This window comes from Perca flavescens, chromosome 21, assembly GCF_004354835.1.
Source record: "Perca flavescens isolate YP-PL-M2 chromosome 21, PFLA_1.0, whole genome shotgun sequence".
Classification (NCBI taxonomy): domain Eukaryota; kingdom Metazoa; phylum Chordata; class Actinopteri; order Perciformes; family Percidae; genus Perca; species Perca flavescens.
This window is the reverse complement of record NC_041351.1, coordinates 26779871-26802906: the sequence shown is the minus strand read 5'-3', so window position 1 is coordinate 26802906 and position 23036 is coordinate 26779871. Positions and strand designations below refer to the sequence as shown.

The following is a 23036-nucleotide window of genomic DNA, read 5'->3' as shown; positions in this document are numbered from 1 at the left end:
CCCTGTGAAATAGCCGCTGCTTTGACCACCCAGGCTCGCCGGCTTACTCCATAGCTGCAGAGAGGTCTGGCAAGGCCGGACTATTAAATAACTTAATAACAAAAGGAGAAGTTGCAACATTAAAACAGTAATACAGCCTACATTTTGGTGAATTCAGGGACGTTTTATGGAGCTAAAAAGTAAGGTAACTGTATGCAGGCGGCTGCCTTTTCCAGGCAACAGCAGGGAACAGAGCTCCAGACAGATATAAGAGCAGGCAGCACCGGAACTAAAACAGCTACACATCACTGACATGATGAGAATAACATCCAAAACACACAATTCACTCTCAGTGGTTTTGTGTGACGTGATAAATACTTTGAACGAGTACGTGGTTCCACTCACAGTTGAGTAGGCAGCCCTTAATGTGGCCCAGGACACGTTACTGTTCTCACTGCTATTAGAATGTGATCATACACAGCCTAAAGAGAAACAAAAGGAGGAAAGGAAACCAACTCTGTAGCCAGTGTCTGTTCACCCTCTCATAAAAAAAAAGCAGAGTGATAATAATGTGAAGAATCTGGGGTTTAAATTTAGAGTTACTGCTGCCTTCGCTGCATAAAGAGAGCCTGAGGGCCAGGCATTGGGCCTTCCCCTTATACAATGCCCAGTGGATCGTTTCTTACCACAAACAAAATAAATAAATCAGAGCCAAGTACCCAGGAGCAAAGTGTCTGTGTGGGCGACCTACCCTATTTTAAGACACATTATGAGGCCACGGTTTTTTTCTCCATCTCTTTGATTCACTTTCCATCCCCACCCTCGCTTTTTTCCTCCACACTCATCCCTCCGTTGCCACTTTAGCTCTCCATTTTCTCACCAAATTGCAGCAGAGCAAAATGATAATGTTATTTCTTCGTTGTGTAATTTGCTCTCCTGCTGAGGTACTTTGTGTATCAAGTTAAATCCCAAAAAGCATGACAGCGCTGTATGTCGGAGCCATAATCTGTTTGGGTTTAATGTCCCTCATCTTCAAATGTGTTTGTTAAGTTGCTAAAGTGATTTTTAAATGAAAGCCTCCCAAGTTCAATCATGACAATAGTTACTTAGGCTGTGTTCTGTTTAAGTGCTTTCCAAACCACTCCGAGCAAAACACAAATAGGGTGCTTTCCACTTGGCCTCGCTGTTTTCCCGCAGTAGTGTGATGTTGGAGCAGCTGGAGCTGTGGTATGAATCCAGATCTTCACAGAGAGATGAGATACAGTACTTCATGCAGGCTGACGCATACATATGGCTCTGCTTTTTAACCAGCCCACAATGATAAGTAGGCCGACGGTAGCTTTGCAGTCCCGCACTTTGTCTGAATGCTAATCAGGATGCCAGCACAATCAGAGCCGCTTCCAGAGCTCCAGCAGAGAGCTGCGAGTCGACAAGTATTCTGACTCTAATTTAATTTAATCCTGACCTCCTTTCCTCCCCTACCCAGTGAGCAGTGGGGTATGTTTGAGGGTTCAAGACCCCTGTGTGAACGACACACACATCCGAGCCTTTACTCATTCCTTTTGGCTCAGTTTTCATGCTGGGTTAAAACCAAAACTGGATTCTGCATTGACAGCCAGCACATTTCTTGTCACTAATCGCTAAATTGAGTTTCCATATGAAATAATGTGATGAGTGTAGGATTGAAAGTGTAGGAATTTGATGTATTTCCTTGGGGAGGATCAGCATGAATCTCTGAACTAAGTTGGGAAGCAACATTAGCAAACTTTTGAAACATAAAAGGAGGACAGGACTCTATCCAGCCCTGTCCAAAGCCAGCCTGTGGTGAAAGTAGTAGTAGTAGTATTCAGATTAATTACTTAAGTAGAAGAAGCACTTCTCTAAATAAAATAAACAGCCCATTACAGGCACTCCAAGTACCTTTCTAAGTATTTTCTGTAATACAAATACATAAATAATATTAGCAAAATATACTTAGTTACAAAGTACTTATAAAACAGATTGGGTCCTTCATTAGTGTTATTTTATTATAAACTGCAACTATTATATTACTGGATCATTATTGCTGGTGCTTTTACATGTGAGCAGCAACAACAGAGATAGCATGGAATGGAAATTCTCAAGTAAAACTTGTACTTAAAGGTCCCATGACATGCTGCTTTTTGGATGCTTTTATATAGGCCTTAGTGGTCCCATAATACTGTATCTGAAGTCTCTTTTATATAGACCTCAGTGGTCCCCTAATACTGTATCTGAAGTCTCTTTTATATAGACCTTAGTGGTACCCTAATACTGTATCTGAAGTCTCTTTTATATAGACCTCAGTGGTCCCCTAATACTGTATCTGAAGTCTCTTTTATATAGACCTTAGTGGTCCCCTAATACTGTATCTGAAGTCTCTTTTATATAGACCTTAGTGGTCCCTAATACTGTATCTGAAGTCTCTTTTATATAGGCCTTAGTGGTCCCCTAATACTGTATCTGAAGTCTCTTTTATATAGACCTTAGTGGTCCCCTAATACTGTATCTGAAGTCTCTTTCCCAAAATTCAGCCTTGGGGCAGAATTACAGCCACTAGAGCTAGTCCCACAATGAGCTTTCCTTAGGAAGTGCCATTTCTGTGTCTGTAGCTTTAAATGCTATTGAGAAGGAGGAGAGGGGGGGCAAGGTGGAGGGTGGGGGTGTGGCCTTGACCAACTGCCATGCTTCGCTTGTCTGCAAGTCATGATGTCTCTCTCTCTCTCATGGGTGGGCCAAATTCTCTGAGTGGGCAAAGCAGAGAAAGGGGAGGTAACCTTTCTCCTTATGACATCATAAGGAGAAGATTCCAGATCGGCCCATCTGAGCTTTCATTTTCTCAAAGGCAGAGCAGGATACCCAGGACTCGGTTTTTACCTATCACCATTTCTAACCACTGGGGGACCATAGGCAGGCTGGGAGGACACATATTAATGTTAAAAAACCTAATAATGTGAAATTTTCATGCCATGGGACGTTTAAAGCTGCATTACTTGTAACATGTTATCACATATAAAGTTGACGAATGAAAGCAAACAGTCGCCTAAGTAGACACCCAGCAGACACAGAGCAAGATTAGCATTTGTACGGGGGAGACACCTTCCACTGCCAAACCTTGCTGTATGTGTTTGTATGTTTGTGTAAGATTGTTTCTGTAATCATTTTTTGTTCCACTAAGATGATGATCACCCAGCTTTACCACAGCACCGTTAAACAGAATGTTTCCAGGTGCATCTAGGCTGCCTTTATTGTTACCGTAGCGGCGTGGGTGGCTCAACCACCCAGCATACTTTGCCCAGCAATCCTTTACTTTACCAGTTTCTGCCTCTCACAGATGGCCGGTTGGGTTTTGAGTACTCTCACATTGTCAGACCTTTCTCCATACCATGTAACGCTAGTCGTCAGGGCACGGATAAAGTAAAAAGCAACGTGCATTCAGTTCCTTTCACGTTGCACGGCGTTCGACTGGTCGTGACTGTTTTCCCTAGATGGTGCCTGCCTTTATACCGAACGGTACTGTCTTTCTAAACTATCTTTTTAATAAACTGTCTGTACACTCACAATGTTCTCAATGCTTCGGTTTACATGTAGGGACCATCATTATGCTACTGTGGACCTGTGGTGCTATTTTGAGCCTTTTTAGTGGTATAGAAATAGAGATTTCTTTTTACTTTACCCGTGCCCCGACGAGCTAATTAGCGGTTTGCGATAAAACTGGTCACATTCGATTAGCATGAAAACAAATCCCAGAGAACGGTCGACTCAGTACCCATGTGTTATTAACCCCTAGGTTCATTTTGCACCAGATTTCTCCTTTTAAGTAGAAGGTTTTAGTGCTGAAACTTGCATGTGTGTTGCTGTTTCCATCACGTGTGTGAGCCTCGTCGCCACTCTCGCTCCGTCTACCCTCTGTGCTGTGGCTCATGAGAAAACAGATGGCATTTTGGGACAGGTTCCAGAAAGCCACTTCCTTCCAGTCCTCTGCCGCGCTGTCATCTCGCTGGCATGGCCTCGGTCTTAATCAGGGGCCCGATGGATGCCACTTTACACCTGCGCACTGTCACTCAGCCAGAAAGCTCTGATGCTGATGAAGTTGATGCTAGGAACAGAAGGCCTCATCTTGATCCTCTCCTCTTCTGATGTATTCCAGAAAAGACTTGCTCAGAGGAGAGAAACAGCATCCAAAAGTCATGTTGGAAGTGAACCAAAGCAGAGAAACGACAGCCAGATGGTTTCAGACGCTGTTGGGGGTCCGATAGTCCGTTTTTTGTTTCCATATTTGTTATACGTGAAGGTCAAATTGATTTTTATCATTATTCCGTTTATCTCAAAGGCAGGTATGTTCAGGGTGCAAATTGTGAATAAGGGAGGGGGGGTGGGAGGTGATTAATCCCCCTTACGATACCATGGATAGTGCCACTTGGCCAGGCATGCCAAAACAATTATTTATGAACTTCAGTATTCAATGAAAAATAATCTCAAAATGAAATGGCACAACGTGATGTCTACATAAAACACAGAGCTTTAAAACCAGAGAGCTCATTTCGCAGTGAAAAGAAAATACTTTCACCCAGGAAAGGTGTGTTCGTTCCTCGGCAGTGTTTTAATCATACCACCATTTTTTTTCCTAAACTTAACTTAATCGTTTTGGTGCCTAAACTTAACTGTCATCGCATGACGCTCACTTTTTCTCTGCAAAATCTAACTACCACGGCCCCTGAAAGGACCGTCATTTGGAGGTGCCTGTAGCCGGCTTGCAGTCACCTATTGGTGGCTAAACACATTTACCAACTTCCGCTGATACGACAGAGCTCTGTAACCAGCGTCACGGAGCTCTCTATAGCAGCCTATTAGTGAAGTAGTGGACTATTGGTGAAGTACCATTGATCACTTGGAGGGGGAATACTTTTATCCCCACCAGGGATATACAATAATTCAGCAGAGGCAGGGATATGTAGACCAGAAAGGGGGAAATCCCAAGCATCCCTCCTGGGAAATCGCACCCTGCGTATGTTAATAGTTACAATCACTACAAGTAAGTGAATCATATTTTAATATTATGCTTAAAAGTTGTTGGCGGGGTTGGCTCAGTGGGTAGAGCAGGCCCACATATACTGAGAGGTTCATACCTCAACACAGAGGTCCAGGGTTCAAATCCAACCTGTGATGATATCCTGCATGTCTTCTCTCACCTTTCTTACCTAGCTGTCCTGTCAACATTAAAGGTGGAAAAGCCAAAAAGAATTATCTAAAAAATAAAGTGCTCTGCATTATTTGTTAAAGCCCCAGTGTGTAACTTGTTTAGTTGTTCATTATCAAAATCTGTGTTGCCCTTCACAAACTTGTCATTTTTCATGAATATTGACCACCATCAATTTCAAGTATTCATATTAGCTCGGAATTTTACATTTGCATTCACATGAACTGGGGTAGACGCTCCATATTCATGCGCCATCTTGAAATACGTTAGCCGGTAAGGGACATACAGGACATACTGCTCCGCCTTTCGTGTTTTCCCTGTTACATGATAAACTCGCAAACGCAAGTTTGAAGATGGAAACATGGGAGGACCACACGTATTCAAAATCCAAATTTCCGGAACAGGAGTCTTCTTCTTCACCCAGAAAAAGGATATTGAAAAGAGCAAGAGACCAGCTTTTTGAAGCATGAAGGCGGCCGTAGCTGTAATACGTACTTTGAACTGCGTGGTGCGAGAGAGTTGATCGCAATATATGAGCTCAACGCTAGATGGGAGAAATTCCCACACATTGGACCTTTAAAACAGATTCCTGATGTTCACAGCTACAGTAATTGCATTTAAAAGTCTCTTTTTTATTAGCCGACTCAGCAGGTTTCCAAAGTATTTCTGGATCAAAGTATTGAATTAATATCAGCTTTTAGGCCGGAGTCAACTCTTCCAATACGTGAGTTTGCTTGCAAGAGACTACCTTTTATGGGGTGCACTAGTTCCATAACTCTCATTCTGAGCACAACAACCCATCAATAGCATCAAACATTTATCTTCGTACCTGTCTTCCATCAAAGCCATTGGCTGCCTTCGCCTGTGTTTGCCCTGAGGTAAGCATTACAATGTCAGGAAAGTGGGAGTGAAGAAAAGTCTATTATTTTTATTCACCCTCTCGATACTTACCCCTTATATGTATGTGTGACCTTGCCAGAGCTGAGAGAACTTTTAAACTCGGGAAACAGCTGAACTCTCTTCTCTCTTTATTGAATTCCCAAACTTGTGTCCAGTATTTTGATTGCAATCAACTTCTCAGATAGCAAAGCTATGACATTATGCCCTTTTTGCCTTATCAGCTTTTATTTGATTTCCAGCGACGGTTATAATCTGGCCGGCCGACTCCGTAGTGAAAGCTAGTGCTGTGGCAGGAATGACAAAGAGAGTGATAAGCTCAGGAGGAGATTTGGCCCCAGCGGAGGGCTTGTGGGAAAGACAGTTGAATGAGTGGCCACTCATAACCGAGTAATTGGTAAGAAGACGTCTGGTGAGGAATCAAGCAGCAAGTAGAGGAGCGATAACCACAGTGAGACAGCGAACTCATATGCTGAGAGCTGAATATTCACGTATAAAGTATCTTTGCATTTTGCATTCTACAAAAAGTTGCATTTCAATAATTCCACAGCATCAGTATCTCAAACCTTTTCTCATGACTCCACAGAACACACTGTCAGCAATACTCATGGGGTGAATCCCAGGTTCTTAAATTGCATCCACTTGGCCTCCCTTCCACGAGGAAATCATGGGAGGAGAGAGGCAACAAGGAAATGTGTCTTTAGAGGGATGAGACGTCCTTTTCTCTGAAGCGTCACGTGAATTCGTCGGCCGTATAGGCGGAGTTAGCAACGATCTTCAGCTGCACGGCTTCCAGGAAGGCCGCTCTCGTGTATCCTCGCTTGTAGCTCCTCAGAGATCCATCCTCCATCCTAGCTCCTCGGGGCAGAAATAAGTGCTTTGGGACGGACTTCACGAAGGATGGACAGAACAACTTCCGGTTCAGCCAAGGACAGAGGAGCTATCAAATAAGGAAAGTGAGATCCATCCATAGCGACTATATATTTGGTGGAGAGTAGTTCCACATTGTTTTTCTTTAAAAAGTGGTTGGTGTTAGTTAATGTACTTTTGCTGTGTTGGTAGGCATACATCTGAACTCTCAACAGAGCCAAACTAGCTCTGATTCACTCCAGTCTTTATGCTAAGCTAGGCTCCTCCTTATTCCAGCTCCATAAAGAAATCAATAAAGCCTAATGTTTTTATACTGTTGTTAACTGTTGTCAGGATATAATCATAAATCATGAAAAACATCTTGGTATCAGATGAACCTGAGCTGTCAGAGTTTAAAAGTAAATGTGCAAACTCGTCCACCCCTTGACCCTCACACCCTCAGGCCTACTGTGTCTTCTTCATGGATTTTCAGACGCCATTTAAATGTCTCCAAGTTGTGCCAGACCAACAATGGTGGTAACGCATTCAGATCACATTCTCAGTCCAAGCGAAGCTCCAGGCTTGGTTTGGAAATGTACCAAGAAACCTCCCTGTCAACAAGAGCTCGATCCAATTGATTTGGTCTGCACCCGACTGTGATTGCTGTGTTCTCCAAACAAACGCCACAAAGGAAGAAACTGCTCCGGGGTTCAAAGTAAGTGCCTCAAAAGAAACCTAGGTGTAGGACTGAGGACAAGTTGAAACACATAGGACCAAAGAAAAGAGAGAGGAAAAAAGAAGAGCTGCAGAAACCCTCCCTTGTTATCAGTCTTTTAGAATGGACTTTAACTGATGATCCCCCCACCACCACCACCACCCAGAGTGTTTCAGGCTGGTACAGACTCGTATGCTGAATCCAAAGCCTCTTTTCGCTCCGTTCTGAGTGCTTTCTAATTTTTTTTTTGCCTTGGTGACATGAAAAGTTATCTTTAAATGGCATCATTATGATGGCCACATCCGGGAGACGCTCCAACAGCTCTTTTGAAATTCCCTCTTCTGGCGCATGAGACGTCTCCAGATAATCGTGGACACAAACTTGTGCTCCCGGACTGAGAATAAAAAAGAATCCGCTCGCAACTTTAAAGGCTCAGAGAGGTACTCAGATTAAAAAAAATGTAACATAATCACTTTGTTAAACCACACATGTTCCCCTGACCACTTTCTTCTAATGTGATTAAAGGTCCCCTGTTTTCAAGGAGGCTGTCACAATAAAGGAGCCCAAAGCCTCTGCGGCAGGATTCACAAGCTTTTTTTTCTAAACAGCCAACAATTTAGAGAATTACTGAAAGGAAGAATGTATCTGGATGTTGTGCATGTTGTGCTTTCGCTGAGGTTTGATTCAGAGTGTAGGGTATATGTTGAAGGTGTCAGGTATTGAGTTCACTCATACCTTTTACGTAACAATGTTTGTCATTTATACTCGGAATTTACCCTATTTAATTGTTGCGATTTGCTTCTGTAAATTGCTGATTGTGATCGTACAGAAGTCCGGGGTAAAAAAAGCACATTTGTACATGATGTGCATCACTGTGCATTCGGTCTTTCCATCAAGTAGAAAAGAAATCCAAGTACATTTTTATAAATGAGGTCCCTGAGGTCCCCTCAAGGTTGCAGCATAATATTCCAGTATTGTCCCGATGTTTCCCCTTTGTTGCTGTTCTCTGAGCATCTTAAAGCCCAACATCCCCACTGCACACAAACCTGTAATTTTTTAAAGTTTTGCTTGATTTTAATGATTTACATTATTATCATTTGATTTTTATTGTACAGGCATAACCCAAATACCATTTTATAAATAATGTATTGGTCCTTTGTGCATGGACACGGTTGTCCCATTGCTTCACATTGCAGCAAGTCCTCATGCCTTAAACAACATAATATGTTGTTCAGGTATGCTGTTAAAGATCCCCTATTATGCGTTTTAGGTCTCAAGTGTTTTTGCCATTTTAAGACCGTCCAGCGCCCATGTCGTTTAAATAGCAAATACACCTTTGCGCCCATCTGTGCGCCCATGGGCGTGTTGGTCTGACAGGGAGGTGTGTTCTGGTGCATTCTGTGCTATCTTGAGGTAGCAGAAAGTGATCGTGCCATTGACCAACAAAAACCTGGTCTGAAGTCAATAGCACAGCATTTCATTGTTATTATAACAGCACATTAGTAAAAAAAAAAAAAAATCATAATAGCAATGTGCCAAGGTCCCAACACACCTGGCTTTTAAAGGTGCCCTGCCACACGTATTTCATTACTTTATGGTAATGTCTGAAGTTCTACCATGGACTCTGTACACATTTTTGTAAAAGAAATGCCTTGGTTACCTTGTTTCAAGCCATTCTAGCGTGGTATAGAAAGCCTGCAGGAAGACTCAGCTCGATTTCTGCCAGTTCTCATTAATATTCAACAAGCTAAGCTGTTTGAATATGATTGGCTAACAGCTAGCCAATGAGAGCCTGGCTGTCAGAATCCTTTACCCAGCCCAACTGGGCGAGCTCATGAATAGTAATGAGCTCAGGCAACATGATGTCAGACTGACCAGCTTTTGTGATTGGTCTGATTTCTCTGCTTATTTCTGTTCAGTGGCTAGAGCTGACAGAGGAGGTAGCAGTTCATTTTCACATTCACAATATAACACAAACACTCATGGACCTAACATATTTCAAAAAATGCAAGTAAAAACGGTTTTGTGTGGCAGGGCACCTTTAAAGGGAATGGGAGATGACACTCTGATTGGTTTATTGCATGTTACGCCCAAAACACACCTATGAATTAATGAAGACACTAAGTACAACCCTTTTGAACCATGCGGCCGGCACACGGACCCTTTTTTCCGCCGTCAAACTAGCAAAAGTGGATTAGGACACGGCATTAACGCACCAGCGCCATGCGCTTCACGCCGTGCGCTTAGATCGTTAAAATAGGGCCCAGAGCGTTTCAGGCAGAGGAGCTGCAGCAGTGGGCAGTATGAGAAACATAATATGTTTTTTGAACATCGAAGCATGTAAACCTATTCTAGTAGACCCCCAAGAGTACAAATATGATGCAGAAAAGGAGTATAATATGGGCTCTTTAAAGTCCAAACGCTTGTCAACTTTCCGATCTTGGCATTGGAGGGGCTATATCCGTCAATTTTGACAAAACGAAACTTTACGAAAGTGACAATCCTACAAGCACGCCTGCTTCACACAACGATTGGCAGGATTTGAAGTTTTCTCTCCCAAGCTCTCTTTTTATCCCTTCTGTCCCTTTAATGTGTGGAACACCATGAATGCCTCCGAGGAGAGACTGTGCCAAAGCGTTGGCTGTTATCTCCATTCGTACGATTAGATTTGGTCGGGTGAGACTTTGTACGAACCGGTTTGTTTCAAGCATGTCCTGGCTTTGACTGTATCCTATTTGCTGTGCACAGAAATTGCAGAAAGAAAGAATTTCAAAAAGTATTTGCACCGAACATTGAGAAACACTGTCAATGAACCGGGGCTTTCAGACTTGCCTAATACCAGCCGCCTTCTTACAAACTACTGACGCTGTTGTTTTTCTGCTCAGGACAGCACAAGCTCTTGAAATCTGTTTCCAAATGGCTCCGATCTGTGTTGAATCTCTCTCATTACGTAGCATTACTGGAACTGCTGTTCTGGTGTGTGTGTGTGTGTGTGTGTGTGTGTGTGTGTGTGTGTGTGTCCATAAGTTCAGTGAGGTGCAACCCACGCAGCCCTGCTCGTCTTCAATTCTTCACAGCTAGTCTTTTTCTTTCTTTCCCTTCTCTCCTCTTTCCTTCTTTCAGCCCCTGCTGCCCTCTGTAGATACATCTCTTCTCTCCCGGTCCATTCCATTTACACTTACCTTAATGAAAGAGCACCAGTCATCTTTTTTAATTTTAATCAAATACATTACGCTTTCGCCATGATTCAGTGCTTACAGCTGCAGGCCTTTAGAGAATATATTTAAACCCATCTGACGGTTGCTAAAGAACAGTTGCACTGCACAGTTACTGTCTAATGTCTGTATGTAGCTTATTACCATTTCCTCTACTTAACAATTGTAGCCTGTGTGGTGGCAGCTACACCACTCTGACATATTAAAAGTAGGTTTTGTGTTGCTTTCTTTCAGCTAAAACCATTTTTAATCAAGCGATGGTGACTTTTATATATTTCTAATGTAACCGCAATACTGCAGCCTAATAGCCGAACATATACAGTAGTTAGCGAAGACTTCTTCTTGTAACAAGGGTCATTTACTCTATTGATCTGTGTGCTCAGATAATGATGATGTCCCTCGTGTTTTCTCATTACCAGCATGCCACTGATGTTTTCTATTACCGTACCTGCCTGCTACTACCAAGCCTGCCCCAGACGCTCAACAATCTCCTTTATGACTTGTTTACGTTCTCCCAGCTATTACCTCTAATGTGGTGGTGCCTTGTGATCATCACTAGCTGTTAAGGGAGGTCCAGCGTACAGTGCAATTGTCCTTTTCGGCTCCTTCGCTGCAAATTACAAATTACAAATTAAAAGCATGCTCGGGCTGCTTGAACAGAACGGGGTGTATTAGAGGGGTTAATGCTGTGACATATGATGTGTGATACTTTGGCACTTTGCAATTTACACCAATGGACATAAAAAGCCTCAATATATATTATACACAAGCGCAGCACGATGTGAGGAAAATATCTCATTGCAATTATTTTGACATTGAAATTGCGATATGATTCACGATATTGCAGGGAATGATACTTTTTGTGTCGTTATTCTCATTTTCATTGAGAATTATTAAAATAAAATATAAATTGTACCAAACGGCGTTGTAGCAATTTAGGATTTGTAGGCTGGGACGTCTCTGCAGCACCACAATACTACATTCAGAAAGGTTTGACATATTTTGCCTTTTAACAAATATTGTGCCCCTGTTATTTGGATATTACACTAGTCCATAAAGTGATTTTGATAAAATTGTGAGTAATGGTGCAGCCCTATTATACACATGCATGGCACAGGCCAGCAGTGCATTCCACACGTGTCCCTGCGTTTGTGTGTGTGTCTGAGTGTGTGTGTGTGTGTGTGTGTGTGTGCGTTTTATAATCAACCTGGCAGTAAAATTTGTCTCCAAATGCGTCCTGAGTGACCACTTCCCCTCACTACTGTATATGCAAATAAACACGTACATCATTTCTGTTTGCATATTGGCTGTGTGTGTGTTTGTGTGTGTGTGTGTGTGTGCGTGCGTGCGTGCGTGCGTGCGTGTCAGCTGTCAGGCTCAGCACTGACGCCGTTTGCTTTATTTCAGTTTCTGTCTAAATCAAGCCGTTTTGGTAGCTCGACGTCTTTTGGATTTGTTTTTGATACACTTGTTGTGATGAGTTGAAGTAGCTGCCAGAACGTGTGTGTGTGTGTGTGTGTGTGTGTGTGTGTGTGTGTGTGTGTGTGTGTGTGTGTGTGTGTGTGTGCTCGGCTGTGGGTTCTTCTGAATATGAGTAGTCTATGTTTTGTGTAACAAAGAAAGTGAGTGAAGTCCGCACAACAGCCGAGTGCTCCGGAAAAATACTTTTAATTGTGCAAAAAAGGCACACACAGCGTTTTGGCCGACAGTTGTTTGTGTGACGGCCATGAAAATCCTCCAAAGTCATTTGCATATTTTTGTTGGTCTTCAACCAGTGAATTCTCTGTTATTAATCAGAAATCAGGTTCATGGTTAGGTGTGAGAGTTTGGATCTAAGGTCAAGGAAAAGATTTCAGGATAGGGAAGCAAGGGTTTGACTCCAAAATAAACTTTTTCCTCTCACAGAGATGGAAGAACAAACATGCATCTGTGTGTGTCCTGGGACAGGTGTCTCTGTCCGTACTAATTGACCTAAGGATCAAAAGGACTCACTGAGAAACCCATCCTCGGTCAGGGAGGTACACTGTCGGCTTCTTTTCGCCTGTATTTTTTTTTAACATTTTAATAATACTACTAATAATTCATTACATTTATATAGCACTTTATCATAGACACTTAAAGCTCTTCAGGGTGGACTACTCTCTACCAACACCAACGTGTAGCACCCACCTGAGTGATGCACAGCAGCCTTAAGACGCCACCCCACATCAGCTCGGTAGAGAGGGAGGGGAACCGGAGTACCTGGAGGAAACCCACGCAGACATGGGGAGAACATGCAAACTCCACACAGAAAGGCCCGGGACGACCAGGGTTCAAACCCGGTACCTTCTTGCTGTGAGGCCACAGTGCTAACCAGGGCTTAATTTGAGCCGGAACACGCCAGAACATGTTCCAGCACCGCCGACGTTGGAACCGGAACCTTTTTTATTGGCTCCGGCACCTCCTGTGTCACCAGGAATGAATCGCCTAAATGAAAAAAATAAACTACTGTTTGTGTAGTGTTCAATGTTGTTATCTGTTTTGTTAGTCTTTATTCCCCATTGAAGTTCCACAAAAATCTTGTGTTTGCATTTTCGATGCAGCTTCTAGTGATACAAGCGCTTGTGCTGCTTGAGATTGTTGTTATAGCCTCGTTTCAGTCAAGGGGAAAATGTCAAAAAGACAACAAAGATTGCTTAACTTTTTCAAATACGCTGGCCAGTCGGATCCCAAACAAGCAAAAAACGTTTCTGCCGATCAAGAATGTGGAGACCACGGTGGGTTTCTTGGTTAATTTAATAGTCTGATGGATAACTGCTGCTTGTGAAAACGATTGTTGCAGTGTATTTATTTATTTATTTTTTTTTTACATTTTGCAGTGCGTGTCCTGAAATAAAAATAAACATTGCCCTGATGTACACACAGCGTTGTTTAGGTTTTTTTAGTCAGAGAAGCTACGTAGGAAGTGTATTTTTATTTTTTTTGTTCCGTTACCTCCAACCCCGTTTTGAGTCGCCGGATCCACCCCCCTGCGCTCCGGGACCTCCCACTTTACAAATTAAACACTGGTGCTGACCCACCGTGGCAAATTAGCACCATTAAAAAGGAATTAGCAGAGTTAGCTTTCAGCAGCTCCTTTCTGCAGTGGACTCATGAATGTACAGACAACTATCACTGGATTACTTTGCTGCTGAAGAAAAGTAAAAAATATGTTAACATTTGGTTTAACATTTTTTTATTCCTCTTTTTATTGTTATATTTACTGTTCTTTTCATAAGATAAAGACTGGAATAATGTTAACATATCCCAGACTGTTTCCAGAAATGCTCTATTTTCAGTGGATGTTTCAATTATTTTGTATGACTTTATTCAACATGACGGTAGAAGGTGTAATATGTAGATGCTGCTGTTGAACCGAGGCAGATCACACATTTCAGTTTACAGGAAAGTACTGGTATTTTTTATTGGAATAGTTGTTTTATTATTATAACTTTAGCTTTTGTGATAAATGTTCTGTTTGACTTCTCAATGTTCCATGCTTATTCCATGTTGCCTGTTCATATCTATGTTCTCATCCCTGCATAAGAATATAGAGCTGTTTTGATGGTTTCTCATGTTATAATGCTCCATGACATGTTTTATCTGTTACACAGGGAATATTGAACTCTAGCTAAAAAAAAGTTCTCGCAGAAAAATCGCACTTACGATTTTTTTCTCCAAATCGTTCAGCACTACTGTTTATAGAAGTGCTCTCAAGGAAAGACTGGAGAGCAGGGAGGCATTTCCTGATGAAGCCATTAGTATAATCAGTATAACAGTATAATGCTGAGACTTGAGATGAGTTAACAGCTGCCAGTGATTCTGTTGATTGTCGTACAGCCTTGTTTTAACAAACAAGCTCAAGCTCTCTGCTTATCTATTTTCATGAATAGAGCCCAACTCAGTTATTTTCATAAATGCAGTTGCTGCACTGAGAATGAAAATCTGAACTCCCCAACCCGCCTGTAATAACTATTTCACTACTCGCACAAGTGTCGAGACTCCAAAAAATAATTAGAGAGCATATTGGAATATAAAGCCTCTGCTATGTTTGCAACCTTCCCACCACAATGACTTTGTCTGGTAATTGTTGCAGCACAAAACATGACAAATGAAGTTAGTTAGTAAGTTTTTAAGTGTGTGTTCGTTTATTCTTCAAGTCTGACTCCCACCAGCGGGCTAAACCAGGCCCATATTAAGACAATGTGGTGCCCCTGGGCACTATACCTCAAAGTGCCCCCTCCCCACCACCACCACCCCCTTTACCCATGCTGTCCTCCTGGCAAAAATATCAGACATAATCAAGGGGATTTCTCAAATGTAATTTACTAACTTGTCCAACAACATACATATGAGCAGTGAGCACTATATTCAAATGTCTCAATTCAAAATGTCAATTTCAAAAAGCACAGCATTCAATTCAAAATGTAAAAATCAATACACATCAGTACATCAGTAGCCCAGCAGACGAGCCAAACAAAACTGACAAAAAACAAAGCATTTTCATTATGCAAAGAGAAACCAAAACTTGCTCTCCCCCTGCCAAAAATATCGGACATAATCAAGGGGATTTCTCAAATGTGATTTATTAACTTATCCAACTACATACATGTAGGCATATGAGCAGTGAGCACTATATTCAAATGTCTCAATTCAAAATGTCTATCAATTCAAAAAGCCAAAATTGATACTATATGTTGCAGAATTGTGGGTCGGTCAAATATGTATTTTTCCGACCTTATTTCACGGGCTCTGAAAGCAACTCCACTGGTCAAAAACTTTCAAAAGCATCATGGGAAAGCTAAATCTGCTTTAGAATCACAGCTAACAACAATAAAAGGACCGAAAATGAATAAGATATAGACAAAAGACTATCAATATTAGATCTAAGAATATGGATTTATTGCACAAAGTCAATAAAGCAGGCAAAAACGGTACCAAAAACCATTGAGGAACCAAAAGACCAGGCAGCCAAAAATAAACTGGCACACCAAGACAAAGGGGGTAGACAACACACACAATGATCTGACAACAGACAAAGACCACACAGAGATTAAATACACAGGGTAACGAGGGTGAAACAGGGACAGGTGACACAAGGACTCAGGAACAGGTGAAACACATCAGGGTGGGGCAGACGATCACCAAGGCGGGAAAACACAAGACAGGAAGTAAAACAAGACATGACATGGGAGAAACCAAACTACAAAATAAAACAGGAAACTGAAGCATAAAACATACACAGGCATGAAAACAGGGTCAACCCATAGACAGTATATAAGAATGGACCAACAGATCCCGTTGCTCTGGACGGAGACCAGCAAAGGATATTAGAAGCACTCTTCCGGTGCTGGCTGAGCATTACTGAGCAGCCTCCAACTGAGCTCGAAGACGTAGATGTGATGTGAGCAACCTGTCTGAAAGTTGGAAGTCTTCTGGTAGCTGTGCCAAGAGAAATCTCAATCATTCCCAATCTTACAGAGATGGAGAGTGTAGGTATATGTAAGGAGATAACATAGACCAGGGGTCGGCAACCTTAGGCACGCGTGCCACCATGGGCACGCGGCACCTTAACCAATGGCACGCTGGCAGTAGAGTTGCCTTAGAGATGCAAGAGAGTTATTGATGTGTTGAAATCATGGTTGAAATGCTGAAGCACTCTCTCATCCGCATGCCAAATTACAACGTTCACAGTTGCCGACCTTATAGGTGCCGATACCGTGGGTGCTCCGGAGCTTGAGCACCCACGAAAAATACTGAGCACCCACATGTGCCAGACTGCCAGTTCATTTTTACATTATTTTAATATTAAACATTGCAGGTGGTGCTAAGTGGAGCGTCTGTCATAGTGTGATTGGTCATGTCAGTGGCATGATTTATAATTTCCCACAAAGCTGATTAAACTTCTCATCTCCAATCCTATCTGTGAGAAGTGGCGCTGTCCTGAGTTGAAAGATAGCTTCTAGATAGTGTGTTCGTGTCGTTTTTAAAGGGTGTGCGCGTGTGAGCACCCACGGAGGAAAACAAATCGACGCCTGTGCGCAACCTGTTATTTACGGTAGTTTGATTGACTCATATCTCTGACTGGGAACAATACAGAGATGATTACCAACGGCCACTGGGGCAGATGAACTAACGTCTTGTTAATGTAAGGTGGCTACAATTAAACCTTCGTGAGTTAAAAGCCAATACTTATCAGTGCACTCACCTGTGTAGACCGGCATCAACATGTACAAAGCGATAGTTCAATCTGCTCTGTCTGCTCAGTCCAGTCTTGTCTATTGCGCTGTTTTACGCAAACACAGCTATACTCTGCAAATAGCGAATTTTTACAAAACAAGCTAAAGCAAAAGCTGTTGGTTTGTAGTCTGTTTTTGTATCTTAGTTTGCAGGGATCTTGAAATTTGGACAAATTCTTATAAACTTAAGCTGTCTGAAGAAACCATCCTCTCCGCTGGAGCGGTAAATATGGATGCATTATAAGACCAAAACAAATACATGTGGCTACTTAATATGCACGTGAATGACGCAATCGTTATGTTCGTGTTCTTCATTCTTGATAATGATGCTGGTTGTGTTATTATTTTGCCGCAGCATCGTTTCATTGAAAATGAGACATACAGGACCTGCTTATCAGTCCATTCATCATTAAAGCTGGGCTTTTCCACAACTTTTCACTTCAGGCTCTTTGACAGTGAAATTTTTGTCAGCCCATTTTCCACCAATCAGGACTGCATACTAAAACCATGTTTCCATAATGATGATAATAATAATAATAATAATAATAATAATAATATACAATAATAATAATTACAAGGTCCTGATTATTACAGATTCCCTGGATATTACATTTTGATGTGATTTCATAAAAAAAATTATGTTAACATTGCACACTAATAAACAAGACATTTTGAAAAGGGCACTTCATATCAAAAAGGTTGCCGACCCCTGACATAGACACAGGCTAATTATTGCTAACTAAAATGCTAGTTAACATCAGTAATTAAACCTAAACAGCTCTAGTGTGTCTCAAATTGCGCACTTCCCGTAGTGCACTAAGGGAAGTGCACTTCGTACACTATGTACTTACTTGCATAGTGCGTAAAATTTGACGGGGGAGTATTGTCTCAAATCGCGCACTGCCTTATGTACTTACCGGAAGTGACAATCAAAACATCTCAGTCCTCCTTCTTCTTCTGTGAAATTGTGAATTATACCCAGATCGTTTTGTAGCATCAAAATGGCGCCATAGGAGGTTTGAGTTCTGAAGCGAAGCTTACATACTTGGGTAAAATGCAACAGAGAACACAAGAGACGGTAAACAACCAAGAAACGGGGACAATAAAACAGAAAAAACTATAAGAGAAAATCGCAACCATAACAAATGATTTATCTTTCAACCCCATCTCAGAAGATTGACAACTTCACTTGAAATATGAATGATTTGAATGTTTTCATTCTCTTTACAAAAAGTGTTTTTGTGCTCCAGCAGAGTTTTGTTTTTCTTTTCAAAATCCCTGTTTTTAAGGTTGATCATTTGCATATTTAAGATTGCATCACGTACAGCTTCTCAGTCTTTTTCCCCCGCAGTTTCTGAAGAGCAGTTTCTTCTGAGATGTCCTCTTCTGTTTTGCTGTAGCCGTTTAGGCGTAGATTTTGGGGGAAATGCAGGGGATATGTCGTCCCCAATATTTATAAGAGGTAGATTTGTCCCCCTCCAAAAATATGATTGGTTCTACATCATTTTATACCTTTTTTACAAGGTTTTTGGCAGTTTATTCAACATTTATGAAGTTTTTTTTCAACATTTTAAAAAGTGAACTAACTTAACAGCACTAAAACAATTTTAAATTGGCCTAACATTAAATGTTCTGTATTTTACTGTAGCTACACACATCATTTTCGTTTTTTAATTACAGGATAAAGTCCGTGTAACGAGCTGCCAGACGTTTTTCTGCTATTTTACAGATTCACTTTTTAGAATGCAGGAAACAGTGTTTGGCGCTGAAAATTGGGGGAAGGCCCCCTAGAGCCCCCCGGTTATAATGTGTCCCCCCATGGTGAAAAAAAACCTACGCCCTTGCCAGCCGGGGATTATTGATCCCAGCAGATGAAAGACTTACCTATTAGGAAAGGAGCTGATTTTAACTGTTCATGATCTCTCAGCAGCCGCTCCATATTTCGTTTTTACTGTAAGACAAACGAGATTCCTCCCCTCGCCTTTGTCTTTCCAACCACACCTCACTACCCGCGCCTCCCAGCCAGTCTCCAGCCATTTACCCTGACATGAGCAACCAACCTGAACCGCTGATATTGGCTGGGAACAAACTGTCATCCTGTGAAGTGAGTGAACACTGTTTGCTGAAATGGAGATGTAACAGTTCCACATTTTGCTGTACAATTAATCAGAAATAATTGCAATTAACAATATAATTGTCTTTTTCTGTCAAATATGAAAACATTTATTTATTACTTTTTTAAACAAATTAAAGTTTTGAATTAATCCCAGGATACATCTTTTGGTTATATCACTGTCATGTGACCCAGATAATGTAATAACACAGGTACACAGTCTATGAAGTAAACCATGCCTCTCTATTATCATAAAATATTGTGTCTAACTGTATACCCCCCCATTTTTGCTATGAACGTGTATAGGGAAGGTCATGACCTTCCCTATACACGTTCATAGCAAAAGCTATAGCTAAAGCTATGCTAGTTCTTGGCACATGATCATGTGCCAACAACTAGCATAGCTTTAGCTCAACAGTCCAACCACTAATCACTTATATAATTACAATTTGGCATATCTAAACAAAATCAACAATTACCATCAACAGTCATACCCCCAAACTAATGTTAAAAATTAATTGCCGTTAAACAAAGAAGCTGTTGGGGGCCACTGGGGGACCATAGGCAGACTGGGGGACCTCACAATAATGTTAAAAAACCTCATAAAGTGAAATTTTCATGCCATGGGACCTTTAAAATCAAAACTATGCCCTCGTCGTCTTGCAAGGAAACCTAAAAGACTTCCCTTCACTCGTTCCTCTCTATCTTTTCCTTTTTGGGCACTAAATCCGACATACACACCTCTCTCCTGCTCCCGGTACTTATCTCCTCTTTTCCATCGCTCCCTCCTCTCTCTTTCTCCTTTCAAATCATTGACTTTTCAGAGCTTCTATAAAATATTTACATGTGTGGGCAGACTTCTTTCTCTGGGAATTTAGAGGAGTGTGTGTGTGTGTGTGTGGGGGGGATCATTTTTGAAAGCGAGTGGTAAAAGCAATGAGGGAGTGGGAGAGGAGAGAAAGCAAAGGGAGTGGAACAGGGGGAGAAGCGAAAGAGACAGATAAGAGCAATGGAAGTCCACCCGAAGTCGTGACGTGAATATCAATGCTTCCCTTTGAAACAACCTCATTATAAATAAATAAACAGCTGCCCATAAAGAGCGTTATTCAAGGCTTTTGTAATGCCACGTTTCCCCTAGAAAAACTCTCAACGTATTGATTGTGAGCAGATACTGTAGATTTCAACCTCTTCTCTTTATCTTTACCCATCCTTTTCTTTTCACTCGAGGCTCCACTCTTCCCGTTGTCTGTTGTGTTGTTGCAGTTTACAACCTCTCCTCTCCCTCCTGCTCGGATCGCAGTCTAATTAAATAAAGCCCTCAGGACTGTTCCTGGGTAAGCTCTGTTGATGATACAAGCTTCAACGAAAACTGATATTCCTAAGCTGTCAAAGATGCGAGACAACAGCATCTCCTTATTATTGAAACCAAAGCTCAAATAGATGAAGACTTCAAGAGAACCTGATTTTCTTACTAAAAAAATGCTATGAGACAAATGATTCCCTGCTCCGTCAAGTCAACCAGAAGACAGAGAATACAGAGACTGACTAGAGAGAATACACCAATAGCCTTCAGTAATTGTTCCACAAGTTGAGGGTTAAATAGATAGAATAGTAGACATCCTATCGTGTAGCCAATTTGGAAAAGTTTTTGCATAATGGTGGCAGATCTTGTCGACTCTCATTTATGTATAGTAATAAACCTGCAGTAAAAAAGATGTTTATTTAACACATTTCCTACCTAAATATAATATTTGAGCAATAATAGTGCGTTCCATTTACCTCGGAAGCTGGAGCTGGGAATGAGGTCACACCCGAGTTGAATGCGTTCCTTTTACGGATTTTCATTGTTTTCATTAGCTCTAGCCAGGTTAGCCATTGTTAGCAATACCATTTGATAACAACGCGTTAGGCTGTATTTTGTGCGTCCACAGATAGAAGTTGGACGTACGACTGATTTAGTGAGACACAAATAAGACAGATGTGCTAATAACTGTATGTTACTATAGCTTTCATAACTGTTGATGTACGGATCAGCCATGTTGGATTCCGAGCTCGGGGTACTGCGATTTTCTCCGGGTTGCGAGAAATCCGAGGTCACGGGGTGTGTTTCTGACTTGGACCTCGGAAAATCCGACTTCCGAGTACAAATGGAACGCACTACAAATTTTCAACCCTGTTTTTTTAAATGTTTGTACGCTAGCATCCAGTCCTTGCAACTGAAGCATGATTTAGCTTGTTATGGTTACGTTCAAGCTGCATTTCTACGACGACACTTTGATGGTTTAAGTGTGTGCCATCCAAAATGTGGCAAAACTATTGAATGTCATTGTGCCGCATGCGTCAATAACAAACGCCAAAGGCACCCGACCAAGCGTCCCTTTCTGACGCGATGGGAGTATGAATGTGTAATCATGGTCTGTAAGGCTTTCATTTTGATTTGCTGGTTGGAAGGTGTACTATATGTTTCTTCCTCAAAATATGATTGTGTTCTTTTGTAATCAATTGTGTCCCATCCCTTCTTTTCCAGGTGGGAGGGACGATGTACAACACTGGCCGCCACGTCTCTCTGCGATTGGATAAGGAGCATCTGGTTAACATCTCTGGAGGGCCCATGACGTATAGCCATCGTCTGGAGGAGATCCGGCTACACTTCGGCAGCGAGGACGGCCAGGGCTCAGAACACCTGCTGAACGGACAGGCCTTCTCTGGAGAGGTGTGTACAGCTGTTTGTGTCAATTAAAGCAGGGGTCTTCAACGTTTTTTAAGCCAATGACCACTTAACTTAAATAGAGATAAATCAGGGACCCCCTTCTACATACTGTATATTGTATAAAATAAGTTGCATATTACACTGGGGCTACAATAACATGTAGAGCAGTCTAAAGACTTTGTATATACCTTTTTTTGTGCATGATATCTGGGAAATGTCTGGAAATGAGATGGAGACTAGAACAAATGCTGAATACAATGAGTTCAGACTAATGCAGCTTTATTCACACAACAAACAAACATACTTTCATGAACGAGAGAACAGTTGACATGCACCAAATGTATATGCCAAGGTTTCTCTCCTAGAAAGGAAGATAACCATGTGTACACCCTCCTAAGAGCATGTACCCATAGTGCCTCTACGAACATCAGAATAACTCCTCCTTTATACTTTTTGTCCTCACACACTTCAAGCTATCTATTTAAGTGCAGCAGTTTACTCTTAAACTACACCTTTTATGGCCGATGCTCCTAATAGATTCCCACATTCCTGGCTCCAATTCCTCTGTATGCAAGTTTGTACCCAAACTCATAATAGATTCACACATTCTAAAATATTCCTGTGGTTGAAGGTTGTCCCCAGACTAACCTTCTTGTGTAGTACCCTACATTCAAGATATAAAATACACTTGAAAACCTGAATGCTGAAATATCCAACCTATCAGTGCATATAATAATTGTTAGCATGATTTTATAAATCATGTTTTAATGTTAATCATACATGTGGAGCAGTGAATCCTTAGTATTAACAAGATCTGGGGGATAGCTATCTTAGTGACTACCTTACCTATAGGCTAGTAAGCCTATCATCAGTGTTTTTTTTTCTTCACAAATAGGTTGATTTGTATTTGCTAATACTATGTTGGATTCACATTTTAATTTTTGAAAAAACTTTCATAGAATTAACTCTGAGGACCCCCTAGGGGTCCCGGACCCCTTGTTGAAGATTTTAAAGTATAGCTGACCAAGAGATCTGCAGGAATTGTCATCATATAACAGGGTTGAGGTGCCAGCTGTTAAAACT

General features: G+C 41.5%; 1 protein-coding gene across 1 annotated transcript in view; it reads left to right on the top strand.

Annotated features, from left to right (window-relative positions):
• Positions 1-23036, top strand: part of ca10a (carbonic anhydrase Xa) — a 268931-nt gene that overhangs the window by 205502 nt on the left and 40393 nt on the right. Inside the window, exon 4 of the mRNA XM_028567863.1 lies at positions 21771-21956. Coding sequence (XP_028423664.1) covers positions 21771-21956 — 186 coding nt within the window. The remainder of the gene's footprint in view (positions 1-21770; positions 21957-23036) is intronic.